Below are 19,217 nucleotides of genomic sequence, written 5' to 3'. Positions count from 1 at the left end.
TGCTGCCGCCCTGGAGTGTCTGGGATTCCCGTGTGGAAGTGTACCGTGCTAACAAGCTCTGGACATTACAGTCATGAGTGTTACTCGTTATTTGAGGTCACTGCTCACAGTAAACTGCTGTACTGGATGTACCAACTCTGCTGCCCTTGTTTTGCTGCATGTTAAATAAAACCATTTTTACCCTACTTGGAATCCTCCTAATATAGACACCACTCTCCACCCAATGGGAAAGTGCTGCCAGTGAATTCCAGACATAGGTAGGTAGAAGGCTACACTGGAATTAACCTGTGTTAAAGTAGAGGTTTGAAGCCAGGCGTGGTGGCGCACCCTTGTGATCCCAGCATTTGGGGGTTGAGACGGGAGGACGGCGGTTTGATGACAGCTTCAGCTACTTTGTGAGGCCCTTTGCAACTCAGACCCTGATTCAAAATAAAGAATAAGAAAATAGGACAGGGTGTAGCTTGGAGGTAGAGTGCCTCTGGGTTTCAGCCTCAGTACTGCAGTCAATTGATTAGTATAGGTTGGTGACACAAGCTTGTAATCCTAGCATTCTGGAGGCAAAGAGCAGAGGATTGCAGTTCGCAGACAGCTACTTAGGCCCTCTGCAACCTAAAATATATCTTGGAGTGTAGCCTGCAGGTAGAAAGCCTCTGGGTTCCATCCCCAGTACCACAGAAGAAAAAATTGTAGGTTTAGCCAGGCATGGTAGTGCATACTTGTAATGCCCTCACTTGGGAGGCTGAGGCAGGAGGATTGCAGGTTCAAGGCCAGCCTTACCAAATTAGGCTCTCTGCAACTTTTAGTGACACCGTATTTCAAAATAAAAGATAAAATAGGTCTGGGGATGTAGGTCAGGGGTACAAAACCCCTGGATTCAATCCCAAGTACCACAAAAATAAATAAGCAAACCACCTGGCGCCCTTGTTCTTCCCAGCTAATAGGCAGAACACTGCACTCATCTTTCCTGATCTTGGTGGGGGGGCTCGTCTAAGGGGATAACCTCTTAGCTGGACAGTGTAGCAAAACCCACCTCAAAAGGAAAACAGCCCAGCGTGTTGTGGCACCCCTGTAATCCCAGCACTTGGGAGGCCGAGACAAGAGGATCACAAGTTCAAGGACAACCCCAGCAAGGAGTGAGACTCATCAACCTGTGAGGCCGTTCCAAAATAAAGAATTAAAGGCTGGGGTGTGGCTTGGAGGTAGAGTGTCCCTGGGTTCCATCCCCAGCACCCCACACACAAAAAAGAAAAAGCTGAGGCCAGCCTCAGCAATTTAGCAAAGCCCTATTTCCAAATAAATAAAGGTTAGGGGTGTCTTGGAGGTAGAATACCCCCGAGTTAAATTTCTAGCACCAAGTAAATAAAAAGAAAATGTAAAACAAGTTTTTTTTTCCTGGGGGGTTGGTATTGGGGACTAAACCCAAAGGCATTCTACCAACCTATACTCCTAGCCCCCCCCCTTTTTTGGGTGGAACTGGGGATTGAACCCAGGGACATTCTACCTCTGAGTTATACCCCCAGTTCTCTATTTTTCATTTTTTATTTTGAAACAGTCTCACTAAGTTGCAGACGTCCTCGTCCTCACTAGGTAACTGAAGCCGGCTGCAAATCTCTGATCCTCCTTTCTCAGCCTCCCAAGTACTGGGATTACAAGCATGTGCCACCACACCTGGCTACTATTTTATTTTTTATTTGTAAACAGGGTCTCACTAAGTTGCGAAGGCTAGCTGTGAACCTGAGGTCCTCTCCTCTCAGCCTCTAAGCACTAGGATTACAGGCATGCAACACCACGGCCGGCTCATTTTATTTTTGCCACTTCAGGTTCAGAGTTGACACATAAAAACTCCTTGGTTGAAATCTTAAAAACTTTTATGTGCAAACCGGGCGTGGTGGCGCACGCTTGTAATCCCCGCGCTTGGGAGGCTGAGACAGGAGGGTTGTGCAGGTTTGAAGCCAGCCTCAGCTGGCTTAAGAGACCCTGTTTCCAAATAAAATATAAAATAGGTCTGGGAGTGTAGCCCGGAGGTAGAAGGTCCCTGAGTTCCATCCCCAGTACCACCAAAAAAAAAAAAAAAATTATGTGCAAAAGAGAACGTTTATTATCTTAAAAAATCTATATACATCGCCATACAAAGTTACCATGGGCAGCAGCCCTCAGGCCAGCCTCAGGAACCTTCCAATGAGCCTTCTCTTATAATTGCCCGGGCAAGGTTCCGAGCCAGAGCAAGTCTCAGCATTTCCACCTTGGTGGTCTCCACGTCGTCGTCCTAGAAAGCAGAGCAGTCATGAGGCACCGCTGGCAGAATCCCCTCATTAATGCTCCCAAAGGTAGATGGGGAGTTCTCAAGTTCTCAATGCTATAAGCCGTATGCAGGGCCACAATGCAGCTGATCAACGGAAAGAAAAAGCAGGCAACTAAAACCACCCATTTCTTCCTTCCTAAAATTTAGCCTGTCAAATACAGGCTAAGCAGTAACTAAGAGGCCCATGAGCGGGCAGGGGAGGGAAAGCCGAGATGGAGGGGCCTCCCCCATCTTCACGGTGAAGCCAAGTGACCTGGAGTCGCTGGGCGTCAGGCTCTCCACACTCTGGCCTCGCTGAGGTCAGGTCCTCCAGACATCGCATCAGCGCATAGGTCTGCTCCGCTGAGAAAATCACCTGGGGGGAGAGGCCGACGCCATCAGCTGCCAGCCACGGCCTGCGTCCTCGTGAGGCCATGGGGCGTCTTCCTGCCCACGCCTGCCCGTCAGGCCCCGGGAGCCCTGGACTGATGGCGGCAGGGCACTCTAAGAACAGGCGGCTCACGAGCTACTTGGGAGAAGACGCGTATCTGTGACGGCCACGGGACTGCGGAAGGGAGGGATCCCCACACTCAAGCCTCACCTGCTTCTGTTCCAAAAGGGGCAAAGCGTCCGTGAGCAGAGTCATCCAGAAGGAGCGGGGCGCAATCTGAGAAGTCATGAGGGACAGCAGGAGAGAGGCGGCATCCCTGAAGCGCTTCTCGCCGTACATCCGGTGGAACTCCCGGTACTTTCCTACAAGAGGGAGGGAGCGCCGGGTCACCTGCACATGCCCCTATAGGGCTCCCAGGTGACACCGCGAAAAGTCACCTGGCCCTAAACAGGAGAGGGACCAAACCAGCCATTCAGAGCAGGGAGGTGTTTCTAGGGCTGCCTCCAAGCTCCCAGCCCCAGGAGACAGGCCCTGGAAGTTTAAAACGCAGGCGTTAACAGGCCCTGAAGAGCCGAATCTGAATAAGTACTGCGCTGGGCATGGTGCACACACTTGGGAGGCCGAGACAGGAAGATGGCAGGCTCACAGCCAGCCTGTGCCTCTTAGTGAGGCCCTCCACAATTTAGGGAGACCCTGTTTCAAAATAGGCCAGGCGTGGTGGCACACACTTGGAATCCCAGCACTTGGGAGGCTGAGACCAAGGATCCTGGTTCACGGCCAGCCTCAGCTACTTCGTGAGGCCCTTTGCAACTCAGTGAGACCCAGTTTCAAAACAAAGAATAAAAAATAGGGCTGGGGGTATAGCTCAGAGGTCGAATGCCCCTGGGTTCCATCCCCAGGCCCACAAAAAAAGGGGGGGGAGACGAGGTAGCACCCCTTGGTTCAATCCAAGAGAGAGAAAGAGAGGAGGGCCGGGGGCATAGCTCTGAGGTAGACTGACTCTGGATTTAATCCCCAATACCACAAAGAGAGAGAGAGAAAGAGTAATAAGACAGTTTTTTTTGCGATACTAGGGATGGAACCCAGGGGCATTCTACCTCTAATCTACACCCTCAGCCCTACTTTTTTAGTTTTTTATTTTTCAAACAGGGTCTCAATGAGTTGCAAAGGCCTCATTAAGTAGCTGAGGATGTCCAGAACAGGTCTCCGCCTCCCAAATGCTGGGATTACAATTGTGCGCCACCACGCCCGGCACGCCTGGCCTCTTATACTATTTTTGTAACTTTTCTCTAAGTTTGAAATTACTAGAAAGTAAAATTTTACCAAGAACTCTGCAGGGTCTGAAATGTAGAGTTTAATATCGTTTGGAGTTTGGGCTTATCAGGAAGGAGATAACTGGAGAAATCTAGAATGATCCTCCCCTATCCACAACCGCGCACTTGTGCCCCGGAGACAGAGTACAGAGACTCACCCAGGAATGTCAGCCGGTCGCTGAGCATCATGGCTGGCCCCAGGTTGTCAATGAGCTCCAGCTCAGAAAAGCAGCCTCGCTCACAGTAATCCCTGAGGAACCTACGGGCCAGTGAGAGATGAGAGCGGAGTCCGGCCCACCACAACCTTGACCTCCAGCATCCCTGGGAGTCCGCACCACTTGTACCCACCTGTCTGACACCAACGTGGCAAAGGCGGCATCTTTGGCACGGATGCTCCAAGAGAGGGCAGAGCCCAGGCGATTGTTGCGGACAGCCTTCATGGCTAAGATCTTACAGATGCTGCGAACTTTGCAGGGGAAAAGGCAAAAGAAGCCCTTCACCCATGATCCACTCCAGAGACCATGGGGAGAGGCGTGGCTGTCCCAAGCCTCACCGCACCCCGGGTTTCTCCATGGGCTCCCCACATGGATAGGTTCGAAGAACCAGAAATTCCTGGGTTTACTAATGGTGTCCTCAGCCTATCAGCAATACAGTGAAGAGCCACACTATAGGATTCATTTCATGACTGGCTGTGCTTTCAAGGGCGGCAAGAAGTTTTGTTTCTCTCCACATACCAGACCCTCCATCATATGTCAAAAGGGTCTTTTCTAACAGGCAAAGCGCTCGGTTTCCCCTACATCCCAAGGAAGCCTGGGCCTTGCCGACCATGCCCCGGCCGGGCTGCTGAAGAGGCCAGTAGCACGGCGGGGCAATGGTGGGGCTCACCTTGCTCGGTCATCTGCCGCTGCTCGCAGATCCGCAGCACCTTGAGGGCCTTCTGCTCCGTGTTGAGTGGGATGCGCTCGAGGTGCAGCTCCAAGGAAACTCGGCCCAACTCTGGGCAGGAGTCAAAGTAATCCACCCCCAGCTGCCACAGGCTGCAAAGGCCCAGGGCAGATGCGAGAGGCTGCTGCCTGCTGCCTGCGGTTTGACCCCCCAATTAGAGTGGCCCTCAGGGAAGCAGGCAGAAGAGGGGAGTCCTGGCCCACAAACCCAAGAGCACCCCATACCCCCAAGGCCATCTCACCTGTGATGAGCAAAGAGTCCTGAGGCATATTCCAGCAGCAGGAATTCTCTCATGTTGGAACCAAAACTGGAAGAAAACGGAGCACAGGACTGAGACTGCAGGCCTGCCAGGGCCCCTCCCGCCACCTGCCCCACCTGAGGCTGCTGAGCAGGGGCGCTCGCTTACTAGAGGTTGTGCGCCTGGAGGAGCCTGCAGTGATCCAGCAGATCTGTGAGGTGAGCCACAAACCACCAGTTGCTCAGGGCGATGCTGCAGGTTCAGACAACAACACAAGAAGGTCAGGAAGAACGCCCCCACCCGTGTGGTGTGAGCGCGAACCCACCCCTGTGCCTCAAAGGATGGGCCACGGGGCTCCCCCATCCCCCACCCCATCAGCATGGCTACTACCAAAAAGCCAAAGCCCAGCGAGCAGACACAGGCCCTGAATCCCAGGACTCAGGAGGCTAACAAAGGATCACAGGTCAAGGCCAGATTAAGCAAGTAGTAAGACTTGTGGCAACCTGGCAAGGCCCTGTTTCAAGATAAAAGATAAGAAGCCTGGTGTGGTGGTGTACACTTGTAATCCCAGTACTTGGGAGGCTGACACAGGAGGATCACAGGTTCGCCGCCAGCCTCGGCAACTTAGTGAGATGGACTGACAGCGATCCAGCAAGACCATGTTTGAAAACAAAAAAATAAAAAGGGCTAGGGGTGTAGCTCAGACCCCTGGATTCCATCCTGAGTACCACAAATACAAACCACGGGCAGACACTAACAGCGGTGGGGCCTTTGAACCTTTTCACTCTAATTTCTCCACGTTGATAAACGCTCCCCACACCTGTACTAGTGGTTTTCTCTGACAATATTGGCAAAATACTCGGTTTTCTTTTCCTAAATGTGCCAACATTTTCTTAAAAGCTCAGTCTCCTTTTGGGCAAAACAAAACGAGCAGGTGGCAGGCGGGGAGCCATCCCACTGTCCAGATCCACGGAGCTCACTGGCCTCAGCTGAGCAGGGCCATCTGCTGCCACCTGCAACCTGCTCCGTTCCCACGGGCTTCAGTACAACGCCCAGTCCTGACTGCAGGAGAAGGGAGGGGAGAGGCTTTCTTCCGTGTGTGTGTGTGTGTGTGTGTGTGTGTGTGTGTGTGTGTTAGTGGGAATTTAATGCAGGGGTGTAGGTTTTAGCACTCAGCTACATCCCCTATCCTATTATTATTATTATTTTGAAACTGGGATGAAACCCAGGGGGATTCAATATCTGAGCTACACCCCCAGCCCTATTTTTTACTCTTTGTTTTGTTATTTCTTTCTCTATTTTTTGCAGTACTGGGGACTGAACCCAGGTGCATTCTACTTCCAAGCTATACCCCCCTCCCTAATTTTTATTCTTTTTTGTCTTTTTGGGTTTTATTTGGTACTAGGGATGGAATCCAGGGACATTCTACCTTGGAGCAACACCTCTAGCTCTATTTTTTCTTCTTCTTTTTTTTTTTTTGTGGTACTGGGGTTCCTGGAAACCCTTCTACCTCTGGGCTACACTCCCAGACACCTATTTTTTATATTTTTATTTGGAAACAGGGTCTCTTAAGCCAGAGAGGCTGGCTTCGAACCTGCACGGTCCTCCTGTCTCCACCTCCCAAGCGCAGGGATTACAAGCATGTGCCACCACACCCGGCTTTACTCTTTATTTTGAAACAGGGTCTCACTGGTGCAAAGGGCCTCACTAAGTAGCTGAAGCTGTCCTCAAACCTGAGATCTTCCTGGCTCAGCCTCCCAAGTACTGGGATTGCAAGTGTGCACCACCATGCCCAGCTTTACTTACTTATTTATGTGTGTGGTACTGGGGGTGGAACCCAGGGGCTTTTCTAGCTCCAGGCTATACTCCCAGACCTATTTTATACTTTATTTGGAAATATGGTCTCACTAAGTTGCTGAGAGCCTCACTGTATGTTGAAACAGGTTCTCACTGAGTTGCAAAGGGCCTAAGTAGCTGAGACTGGCAGCGAACTAGGATCCTCCTGTCTCAGCCTCCCAAATGCTGGGATTACAAACATGCGCCACCACGCCCACCTGAGATTCTGTTTTGTTTTTTTTTTTTGTTTTTTTTCCTGTGTGTGTGTGTGGTACAAGGATGGAACCCAGGGACTTTCTACCTACGGGCTGCAGTCCTATACCTATTTTATGTTTTATTTGGAAACAGAGTCTCACTAAGTAGCTGAGGCTGGCTTCAAACCTGTGCAGTCCTCCTGTCTCAGCCTCCCAGGTGCTGGGATTACAAGCGTGCGCCACCACGCCCCGCTGAGATTCTGTTTTACATGAAATTAAAGCATAACATCAGGCTAGGGGCATAGTTCAGAAATAGAGCGCTCTTGGGTTCAATCCCCATACCACAAAAACATCTTAAAATTAAAACGCGAGGCCTACCTGCACTCTTTGATCACTTGATGGATGTCGAACTCGAAGGCGGCCATCAAGATGTTGTCCAGGGGCTCTGGGCTGCTCTCCCCTCCCAGAAACATGTCCAGGCTGGACTGTGGAGAGGTAGTGACCCACTCAGTCAACAGGAGGAAACAGATTCAAGGGGGCAGGCAGGACCGCCTAGAACGGGGACCCAGAGTGGGGCAGTGGGCTCCTTCAGAGGGCCGAGCACCGTCCTGTTCCTGGGGTGGCTACACCGGGAGCCCCAGGACCGCGGCCCGGCCCGCAGAGCTCGCTCACCTGGGCGTACAAGTGAAGATCGATGGGTTTTACTGTGGGGTTGGAGTAGAGCAGCCGCGTCACCAGGAAATGGTACCAGTTACTCAGGAGCGCCTTCTGCTCCAGCAAGGTGGCCTCGTCCCCCAGCATGATCTGGGGAGAGACCGTCCCTGAGCGGCTCCTCTCAGGCCCTGCTTTCTCCCCTCGGCTGGGCCCGGGCCAAGGAGCCAGCTCAGGCCGCAGCTGCCGGCTCACCCCACACCTTGCAGAGAGACTCCAGGCGGGGGCTGGCGGCGAATGTGCCATCCTGCAGGTGCCGCTCACACTCCTCGCGCCAGTGCTGCCACTTCAGCTCCAGCTCCGTCAGTGTCTGGGTGTTGCCAGGCTGCGGGAGAGGCTGCAGTAAGCTGCCACCACCAGCGCTTCCCGCTCCCGCCTCCTGGGACCTGGCAAGCGCCGCCTCCCACGTACGCTGAGAATGGGCATGGTCCTCATCAGGTCGCCCAGGATTCGGCACATGCCTGCAGAGGGGGGGCTGGCGTCCGCCTCCTTGGACAGCATCTGCCGGGCCTCATCCAGCCGGCCCTGCAGCACCAGGATAGTCACCTGCAGGGAGATGCGGACGCTGAGCACGGCTGGCACCTGGCCTGGCAAGGAGGCCTCTGCCCCCCAGAAGTCACCCACCACCCTGTCTCATGGGCTTGACACCTGGCCCTGATCAGCAAACTGCCAGGAATAGCCCACTACAGGTTGTGACTTCTCAGCACGTGAAGCAGAGACTCAAAATCCCTGTCAGTTACTTCCTGAGCTGGTATTCCCCTTCCTAAGCAGTTCTCCCAGCTAGTCCCAAAGGCAGCAACTCCCGACGAGTTTCACACTTTAAATCTCAACTTTATACCACTCCAGTTAGGTAGCAAACAGCTCCTGCCACCTCACAGCCAGATGTGAACAGACATGCTTGCAAGTACTTTTACTAATTTTTTTTTTTAATGATACTGGGGATTGAACCAAGGGGCATTCTACCTCTCCCCAGGCCATTTTATTTTTAATTAGTTAATTTATTTATTTATTTTTGCAGTACCAAGGATGAAATTCAGGGCATTCTAACTCCAAGGTACACCCCCAGCCCTATTTTTTACTCTTTAAATTGAAACAGGGTCTCACTGAGTTGCGAGGGCAATCACAGGAGGGTCGCAGGCTCGAGGAATGCCCCACACTCAAAAAAGAGGTCTCTCTCACCAGTTTACTAAGAGTCTCGCTAAGGCTATCCTCAAACCTGCATTTCTCCTGTGTCAGCCTCCCAAGTATTGGAATTACAGGTGTGTGCCACCACGACCCGCTTATGTACTTACATTTTTCTTCGTGGCACTAGAGATTGAACCCAGGGATATTCTACCTCTGAAATATGCCCCCAGTCCTAAATATTTTGCTTACTTTGAAACAGGGGCCCACTAAATTGTAGAGGGTCTTGCTAAGTTGCTGAGTCTGACCATAAATCTGTGATCTTCCTGTCTCGGCCTCCCAAGCACTGGGATAACGGGGCACCGCCACACCCAGTTTTACACTCTGCTCAGAAGCAAGAAAGAAAACAAGTAAGACTGTCTCCATGACCAGAGAATTGAAGAGCCAGGTGAGGACATGGACGCAATCTCATACCTGCTGGAGAGCACTGGGGGCAAGAGAATGCAGGCAGGGTGGACCAGCCCGCAGGAGATCCTTACCAAGTTCCAGAAGCTCTCGTGCTTGCTTGGATTCTCACTGCCCAGAACATCTGCCGACAAGCTGTCCACCTCGCACACATGGAGTCGAACCCAGTCGAGGAGGTGGAGGAGGAGAGGGCCAGCTGGGGGAGACAGACTGGTCACATACAAGACCCTCGGCTGCATCTGCTGCAAGCTCCACTTGACCACAGAGAGAGAGGATGTTCAGGTGGACGAGCTGACTTTGGAGGAGGCTCAGCCCTCTCAAGTGGATACACAGGGCCCTGAATAAAGGACCAGGCTAGAAAAGGCCAGCGGGCAGGGGTGGAGGCAGAAGGATCACGGAATTGAGGCCAGCGCACAGTAACTTACTGAGACTTCTTCCTTCCTTCCTTCCTTTTCTTTTTTTTGCAGTACGGGGGATGGAACCCGGGGGCATTCTACCTCTGAACTACACTCCCAGCCCTATTTTCTATTCTTTATTTTGAAACAAAGTCTCACTGAGTTGCAGAGAACCTCACTAAGTACCTGTGGCTAGCCTCTAAACTGATTCTCCTATCTCAGCCTCCCAAGTACTGGGATTGCAAGTGCTTGCCACCACGCAGCTGTGAGACCTTATTTCAAAAATAAAAAAATAAAAAGGGCTGAGGATGTTGCTCAGTGATAGAATGCCCCTGGAGTCACACACAAAAAAAGTGGGTAGCTGTGCCTGGCAGCCTCATCACCACCGTCAGATTCCTTACAAATCTATAATGGCGAAGCGAGCAATGGACAATCAGGGACAGACCTGACTAGTGCTACAAACGCAAGATGAGACCCACACACCCCAGTCTCCTCATGACCCACTGGAGATTAGGGAGGTAATCAGGCAGGCCATCCTCCAACTCACTGTCCCAAGTGGCCAGGGCAGGCAGGCGCACCACTGAGCCCTGCTTGGTTTAGGTTTCTTACTTTTTTTTTTTTGTGGTACTGAGGGTAGAATCCAGAGACTTTCTACCTCTGGGCTACACTCCCAGACTTATTCTATATTTTACTTGGAAACAGGGTCTCACTAAGTTGTTGAGAGCCTCACTAAGTAGCTGAGGATGGCTTCAAACCTGTGCGATCCTCCTGTCTCAGCCTCCGAAGCGCAGGGATTACAAGCGTGCGCCACCACGCCTGGATGGTTTAGGTTTCTAAAATCTGTATGTTTTGCGGATTCTGACAAAATGTCATGTGTCTATGTAGAAGGCAATCACCTGAACAACTGATTTTTTTTTTTTTTTTTGGTAGTGCTGATGATTGCATACAGGGGCATTCTAACTTTGAGTTATGCCCAGAGTCCTATTTTATTTATTATTTTGGAACAGGGTCTCACTAAATTGCAGAGGGTCTCGCTAAGTTGCCGAGAATGGCTTTGAGAATTCAATTCTCCTGTGCCTGCCTCCCAAGCACTGGGATTTTTTTTTTTTTTTTTTTTTTTGGTGGTACTGGGGGCGGAACCCAGGGGCTTTTCTACCTCCAGGCTACACTCTTAGATCCGTTTTATACTTTATTTGGAAACAGGGTCTCACTAAGTTGCTGAGAGCCTCACTAAGTAGCTGAGGCTGGCTTCCATCCAACCTGTGCAATCCTCCTGTCTCAGCCCCCCAAGCGCGGGGATTACAAGCGTGCACCACCACGCTCAGCAGCACTGGGATTATAAGTGTGCACCATTTACACACTTATTGTATGGTGGTACACGTGTGTGATCCCAGTACTTTGCAGGCTGACACTGGAAGATGGCAGGTTGGAGACATCTTCAGCAGTTTAGCAAGATTCTTAGCAACCTAATGAGATTCTGTTTCCAAATAAAAAATAAAAAATTTCTGGGGGTGTATCCCAGAGACAGAACACCCCTGAGTTCGATCCCCAGTAACACACACATAAATACAAAAACAAACAAACAAACGACACGTTCCGCAGGAACGATGAAGCAAGAGCAAAGATTGGCGGGAACCCGATGCTGAGAAAGGGTTGCCCAGGCTCACCTGGGGCTACTTCAATGAACAGAATTTCACACAGGTTCCAAATGAGCTCCATCGCTGACAAAATGGACACCTAAGGAAGAAGCAAACAGAAGCTTTTGCTGGGTGTATTGTGTGTGTGTGTGTGTGTGTGTGTGTGTGTGTGTGTGTGTGTCCCTAGGAACAGAACTCAGGGTGTTCTACTTAAAGAGCTGAGATACATTCCAGCCCTCTTTAATATTTTTGGTACTGGAGATTGAACCCAAGCGCATTCTACCTCTAAGCTATCCCAGATCTATTTTCTGTTTGAGAGTCTCATTAAGTTGCTGGGGCTCACCTGTGGTCTTCCATCTTACCTCCTCTGTGCTGGGATGACAGGCAGGAGCCACAGCACCCAGTGCCAGCCCTTATTTTATTTTTACTTTGAGACTATGTTGCCCAAGCTGACCTGGTACTTGCAGTCCTCCTGCCTCAGCCTCCCAAATAGCTGGAGTCATAGGCCTGCAACTCCATGCCCAGTAAAGAATAGGATTTCACTGACAATATTCCTGAAACTTGTTGGGAGCAAAAGAATAAAGCAAGGCTTGGATCATATGACAGCCCTATAATCCCTGGCATTCCTGTGGCAGAGTTTCCACACAAGCCCATGAAAGAATTTTAGATTGTGAAATGTAGATTAAAATTAGGGGATGTAGTTCGGAGGTCGAATGCCCCTGGGTTCCATCCCCAGACACCCCCTGCCCCAAAAAATTGCGAATCTTGGGCTAAGGCGCAGGTCAGTGTAGAGCATATGCTTACTGGCACACACAGGCCCTGGGTTCAGTCTTTAGCACAACACGCACAAGCTCAAGCACATGCGTGCGCGCACACACACAAGGGCACGCACGCACACACACACATGCACACACATACACGTGTGAGCGTAAAGTACAAGACCCCAAAATAAATCAGACCTCTACCTGCCCTTAGAAATATGTAGGCTCCCTTTTCTACCCACCCGTTTCTCCACAGACACCATCATCCTGTTCACAAGTGGACAAGAAACCCCTGGCTTACCAGAAACACAGCGCTAGTCCCTATTCACTACTCAGTTTGGAAAATACCAAGATTGCACCCCAGTAAGAGAGAGCGATATGCCATCCAGCTGTAACTAGAAATGTGACCACTCAGCAAAACCTGTTAATTCATGAGCTGAGTTTCTGAGAAGCAGTGGTTCCAAAAGCTGCGTTCGGTCTCAGGTGTCCACTCATCAACACCAGGGCTTCTATTTTTCATAAACTGGAAACTCGTATGTCGAGCAGCGCCTCTTGTTCCAATATGCTACACCTTGAAAGGGGGTCCAGCCTGATCTCTGCCACCCCAAAGAGATGCCTGTCAAGCTGGAATGAAGAGCGGCTACCCCTGTAACAGTCACCCTGGGTGGGCGCGGAGGACACAGGGACACGGTACTAACAACGCGCTAAAGGAAGCTCCCTTTACCTGGCTGCTGAACTGGCGGCTGCTGGCTGGATCCTTAGCAGCAACTAGCAAAGCAAAACAAACATTTTGTGTGAGTAACAACTAGAACTTTAAATTTTTTTTTTTTGGTGGTACTGGGGGTGGAACCCAGAGGCTTTCTATTTCCGGGCTATACTCCCAGACCCATTTTATATTTTATTTGGAAACAGGGTCTCACTAAGTTGCTGAGAGCCTCACTAAGTAGCCGAGGCTGACTTCGAACCTGCGCGATCCTCCTGTCTCAGCCCCCCAAGCACGGGGATTACAAGCGTGCGCCACCACGCCTGGCCAAGTACTGGAATTAAAAGTATGCGACACCATGCATGGCTTTTGGATATTTTTTTAATGGTTCATATAGCCAGGTATGGTGGTACACGCTTGTAATCCCAGTACTTGAGAGGGTGAAACAGGAGGATCCAGGTTCACAGCCAGCCTGAGCTACTTCATGAGGTCCTCCACAACTTAGTGAGATTCTGTTTCATAAGTGAAAAATAAAAAATACGTGTGGGGGTTTTAGCTCAAAGGTAGAATGCCCCCTAGGTCAATCCCTAGCACCAAAAAAAAAAAAAAAAAAAAAAAAAAGGATCACAGTTCACAGCCTCAGCTACTTATTTTTATTTTTTTTGGTGGTACTGGGGGTAGAACCCAGAGGCTTTCTACCTCCGGGCTATACTCCCAGACCTTTTTTATATTTTATTTGGAAACAGGGTCTCACTAGGTTGCCGAGAGCCTCACTAAGTAGCTGAGGCTGACTTCGAACCCGTGTGATCCTCCTGTCTCAGCCTCCCAAGCGCGGGGATTACAAGCGTGCGCCACCACGCCCGGCTTAGCCTCAGCTACTTAAAGAGGCCCTCTGCAACTTGAAAAAAATATTCAACCTCAGCACTTGGGAGGCTGACACAGGAGCACCGTGGTTCAAAGACAGTCTCAGCTCCTACTTAGGCCCTTTACAACTCAGTGAGACCTTGTTTCAAAACAAAGAATAAAAAATAGAGCAGGTGGCTTAGCTCAGAGATAAATTCCCATCCCCAGTACCCCCCCACACACAAAGTATTGTGTAAAATGGGAAAGTGGGAGTTTGAGATTGTGATCTAAGATTTTATCTCATCGTCTTTATACCCAGATATTTCAAGTAGTCACAGATACACAAACAAAACCCTTACTTGCTGCCTGGTGCATCTCCTCCATACAGGCTCTTATGACTGATCGGTAGTTCTTACTCACTCCAACCAATCTACAAGAAATGAAATAACATACCGGATGAACCTGGGATATCGTGTGCACCCAAATGTAAGGAAGCCCTCAAAAGAGATGGAAATTGGCTAAAAGAAAGACAGGAGCCAAGCCAGGACAATGGCAAACACCTGCAAACCTAGTATGGGGAGGCTGAGAAAGGAGGACCACAGGTTTAAAACTTAAGGCAACATAGTGAGGCCCTATTTCAAAATTAAAAATAAAAGTTTGGCATGGTGGCACACGCTCGTAATCCCCATACCTGGGAGGCGGAGACAGGAGGATCGCGGTTCATGGACAGCCTCAGCTACTTAGTGAGGCCCTTTGCAACTCAATGAGACCCTGTTTCAAAATAAAGGATAAAAAGTAAGCTGGGCGTGGTGATACACGCTTGTATATAATCCCAGCATTTGGGAGGCCGAGACAGAAAAATCACTGTTCAGATAGCCTCAGCTACTTAGGCCCTTTGCAACTCAGTGAGACCCTGTTTCAAAATAAAGAATAAAAAATAGGGCTGGGGGTATAGCTCGAAGATGGAATTGGAATGCCCCTGGGTTCCATCCCAGTACAAAAAAAAAAAAAAAAAAAAAAAAAAAATCCCCAAAACAAAGCTGAGTATGCTAGCACACACCTGGAACCCCAGGACTTGGGAGCCTGAGACAGGAGCTGCGGAATCAACCTCATCAACTTGGTGATATTGCCTCTGGGTTTAATCCGTAGCACCACAATCAAACCAAAAACCAACAACAAACAAGCTAAGAATAAGGGGAAAAAATAACAGGACAAAGATCAAGGATGCATTTTATAATTTATTTGTGATCTTCAGTGCCAATCAGTAGCCTACTTACTGAGCTTTTCTGGATTTTCCAGTCAATTCTTCTTCGATTCTCTGGAGGCCCACAAAGATTCCATGGGATTCATTGAAGAGTTTTCTCAAAATTTGAGAGTAAACATCAACATCCTTCCGGATGATGTAGATAAAGGGGCAGCTTGACACCTTCTCTGATTTTTCTGAAATGAAAACAAAAAAATTAAAATCTGTGATCATCTCCCCAAAAACAAATCCATTCTAAAAATTTTAAGCCAGGCACAATGCCCTGTTACCCCAGTACTTCAGAGGCTAGACAGGATTGCAGGTTTCAGGCCAGCAACTTAGTGAGACCCTGTTTAAAAATAAAAAGGGCTAAGCCGGGAGCAATGGCGCACGCTTGTAATCCCAGCATTCAGGAGGCTAAAACCGGAGGATCGCCGTTTGCGGACAGCCTCAGCTACTTAAGTGAGGCTCTCCACAACTTACTGAGACCCTGTTTCAAATTAAAAATAAATAATAGGGCAGAGGGTGTAGCTCTGAGGTTAACTGCCCCTGGTTTCAGTCCCCAGACCCACAAAAAAATAAAAAATAATAATAAAATAAAAAGGGTTGGGGGGGCATAGCCCAGCGGCAGAATGCTTCTGCGCTCAATCCCCAGTATGAAGAAAAGCTCCACTGTCTCATGTGTTAGTCAAATCTGAGAAAATAAAACCAAATAAGCCAGGCTTGGGGGCACATACCTATAGTCCCAATACTTGGAAAACTGATAGAGGATTATAGGTTCAAGACCAGCCTCAGCAACTTAGCAGGAGGCTCAGAAACCTAGTGAAAGCAGGTGTGGTGATACACACTTGTAATCCCAGTACTTGGGAGGCTGAGACAGGATTCAGAGCCAAAGTAATTTATTTACAAATAAAGAATCAAAATAGGACCAGGGGTGTAGAATAGAATACCCCTTTTTTCAATCCCCATTACTGCCAAAAAAAAAAAAAAAAGAAAGAAAGAAAAAAAAAAAAGAAGCCGGGCGTGGTGGCGCATGCTTGTAATCCCTGCGCTTGGGAGGCTAAGACAGGAGGATCGCACAGGTTCAAAGCCAGCCTTGGCTACTTAGTGAGACCCTGTTTCCAAATAAAATATAAAAAATAGGTCTGGGAGTATATCCCGGAGGTAGAAAGCCTCTGGGTTCCACCCCTAGTACCACCAAAAAAAGAAAAAAGAAATCTAGTGGAACCCTGTTGTTAAACAAAAGTTTTTTTTTTTTTTTTTAATTCCTTCAGGTATAGCTTGAAGTTAGAGTGCCTCTGGGTTCAGTCCCCAGTAAAGACCTACATACACAATGTGCCAAGATAGATAACCTGGAAGAAAAAATAACTACCTTCTTTGTTGAATGAGGTTTCACACACCAGCATCTCTCCAGGACCCCAGTCAAAACATATTTGCTTTTTTTTGGAATTCACACCTGGAATCAACTATCAAAAAATAAAGCACAGAAACCATTATTACTAGTGATAGCAGTGCTTTTCAACTGACTTCCAAGTATAATCCTAAAAATCAGTAGTCAAGAAAGTTAAAAAGTCAACTCAGTGAGACCCTATTTCAAAAATAAAAGAATGAGAGCCAGGCATGGTGGTGCATGCTTGTAATCCCAGCATTCGGGAGGCTGAGACCAGAGGATCGCGGCTCACGGACAGCCTCAGCTACTTAGTGAGGCCCTCTGCAACTTAGTGGACCCTGTTTCCAAATGAACAATAAAAATAGGGTTGGGGGTAGCTCAGAGGTTCAATGCTCCTGGGTTCCATCCCTACTACTGCAAAAATAATCAAGAAATAAAGTAGAAGCCGGGCGTGGTGGCACGCACTTCTAATACCCGCATTTGAGAGTCTGAAACAGGAGGATGGCGGTTTGCAGAGAGCCCCAGCTACTTAGTGAGGCCCTTTGCAACTCAGTGAGACCCTGTTTCAAAGTAAAGAATAAAAAATAGGGCTGGGGGGTGTATCTCGGAGGTAGAATGCCCCTGGGTTCCATCCCCAATACCAAAGAAGGTACGGGAAGGTTTTGCCAAAGAGGCTTCTTGAGTTCTGTTTAGAAAATGGGCAGAAAATAAAGCAGGAAAAAGAACATTCCAGGCAGGGAAAGAATATTCCAGGCACGGAAATAACAGGCATCTCCAATCTAAATGTCCATGAATTTCTTTACCACAGATCATCTACCCTTTTCGGAGTTCAAAAGGATGGGAAACAATACTCTCCAGAGAGAATCAGTACACTTAGTAAGCCTTAGGCCAGCAGGAAAAAGTCATGCAAAGGTGCTGCACGGGGAGCCAGTTCAGTAAAATAAAAAGCCCCCATTCTTCTCCTTGATCTGAATCCACTCGGATGCCGAAGAGGGAAAACAAGGGATCAGCAGAGAGGTCAGAATGAAAATGGGGCAGAGTGGAGCCGCCGGGGCCTGGACCCGAGAGTATACAAAGGAGCAGAAACCCAGCGACCACGACCACCCAGCCGAGCTCGAGGCTGCGATCTCCGCGCAGTGACAGCCGGGCGCGGGGCCGGGACACGTGCCCGACGCGGAGGCAGGAAGCCCGCAAAGACGACGCAGACGCAGTCGCCTGACCGCGAGGGCACGCGATCCTGCTCTGACGCCCTTACGGTGACAGCCGGCTCGCCGTCGAGCTCCTCCATCGCGCCGCGGGGCTCCCAGTGCGGCCGGCTCGGGGCTCCCGCTCGGCGCCGGCTGCGAGAGAGGACCCCGCGCGGGCGCCTCGGGCGGTGCCCGCGCGCCCGAAGCCCCGGCGCGCAGAGGCCTCTCACGCCACCACCGGCCGCCTCTCTGCCGCCTTCCGCACGTCTTCTCCTTCACGGCCCCGACATCGCAGCCCGGAGAACCGCGGCAGGAACGGCCTGTCCTCGGATGAGCGCTCTCATTAGATCAGGCGGCGCCACGGACAGCCCCGCGCCAGCAGGGAGAAGGACCCCGGAGCTGGCGGGAGCGGCGGGGGCGGGGCGAGGGGCGGGGCCTGTCCTCCGGCGCGCGCGGCCCGCGGCGGTCTGGGACGCCTCTGTACCCGGGTGAGCCCGCATTCTCTCCTCACTCCGGCTGCGCCTCCTCCTGCTCTCCGCTTGGTGTGGTCGCGGTGTCTTCTCCGAGATCCGATGGTGCGACAAGGTTGTGTTCCGATGCAGCCGCCGCCACTCCCGCGCCAAAACGTCGGGGAGACCCGAGGCAAAAAATAACGCAGCTGGCCGGGCATGGTGGCGCACGCTTGTAATCCCAGGCTTTGGGAGGCCGAGACTGGAGGATCGCTGTTCGGGGACAGCCTCAGCTACTTAGGCCCTTTGCAACTCGGTGAGACCCTGTTTCAAACTAAAGAATAAAAAATGGGCTGGGGGTGTAGCTCGGAGGTAGAATGCCCCTGGGTTCCATCCCCAGTACCAAACACACACACACACACACACACACACACACACACACACACACACACAGCTCAGCTGAAACAACTGTGAAATTGGGACAGCTGGGTTGACTTAATTAAACGCACATACTAGTTTTTAGTTTTCATTTTTTTGTTGTTGTTTGGGGGTGTTTTTGTTTTGCAGTACCACGGATTGAACCTAGGGGCATTCTACCGCCGAGCTACACCCCCAGTCCTATTTTTTATTCTTTATTTTGAAACAGGGTCTGACTAAATTGCGGAGGACCTCATTTAAGTAGGTGAGGCTGGCCGCAAACCTGCGATCCCTGTTTCATCCTCCCAAGTACTGGGATTACATGGATGCACCGCCACGCCCGACTCTAGTTTTGCCATCTCTCTGACAAAAACAACATCCCGCTCAAATCTGAGAATACAGCCGGGCGTGGTGGCGCACGCTTGTAATCCCAGCATTCCGGAGGCCGAGACCGGAGGATCGCGGTTCGTGGACACTCTCAGCTACTTAGTGAGGCCCTCTGCAACTCGGTGAGACCCCGTTTCAAAATAAAGAATAAAATATAGGGCAGGGGGTGTGGCTCGGAGCTCAAATGCCCCTGGGAGCCAGGCGTGGTGGCGCACGCTTGTAATCCCAGCATTCGGGAGGCTGAGAGAGAAGGATCGCAGTTTGTGGGGAGCCTCAGTTCCTTAGTGAGGCCCTCTGCACGTTAGTGAG

The 19,217-nt window shown here is 50.3% G+C and overlaps 1 protein-coding gene across 2 annotated transcripts; it reads right to left on the bottom strand.

The window, feature by feature from the left end:
• Positions 1–2,164: 2,164 nt before the first annotated feature.
• Positions 2,165–17,756, bottom strand: NUP85 (nucleoporin 85; the record flags this gene model as incomplete). Of its 2 annotated transcripts, XM_080712734.1 has the most annotated exons (19): positions 2,165–2,266; positions 2,556–2,657; positions 2,883–3,034; positions 4,144–4,244; positions 4,334–4,451; positions 4,871–5,022; positions 5,172–5,237; positions 5,337–5,420; positions 7,577–7,683; positions 7,871–8,002; positions 8,112–8,234; positions 8,321–8,455; positions 9,571–9,692; positions 11,559–11,628; positions 13,014–13,057; positions 14,195–14,265; positions 15,113–15,275; positions 16,451–16,544; positions 17,724–17,756. In XM_080712734.1, the coding sequence occupies 19 exons, from the start codon at positions 17,754–17,756 to the stop codon at positions 2,165–2,167; spliced, it is 1,971 nt and encodes a 656-aa protein (XP_080568860.1). The 2 variants fall into 2 exon arrangements, with proteins under 2 accessions (XP_080568860.1, XP_080568861.1); XM_080712735.1 differs by lacking the exon at positions 8,321–8,455.
• Between the last annotated feature and the right edge of the window lie 1,461 nt (positions 17,757–19,217).

Source organism: Muscardinus avellanarius, assembly GCF_963383645.1.
Source record: "Muscardinus avellanarius genome assembly, chromosome: 16".
In the NCBI taxonomy this organism is placed as follows: Eukaryota; Metazoa; Chordata; class Mammalia; order Rodentia; family Gliridae; genus Muscardinus; species Muscardinus avellanarius.
This window is presented reverse-complemented; position numbering and strand designations above follow the sequence as displayed.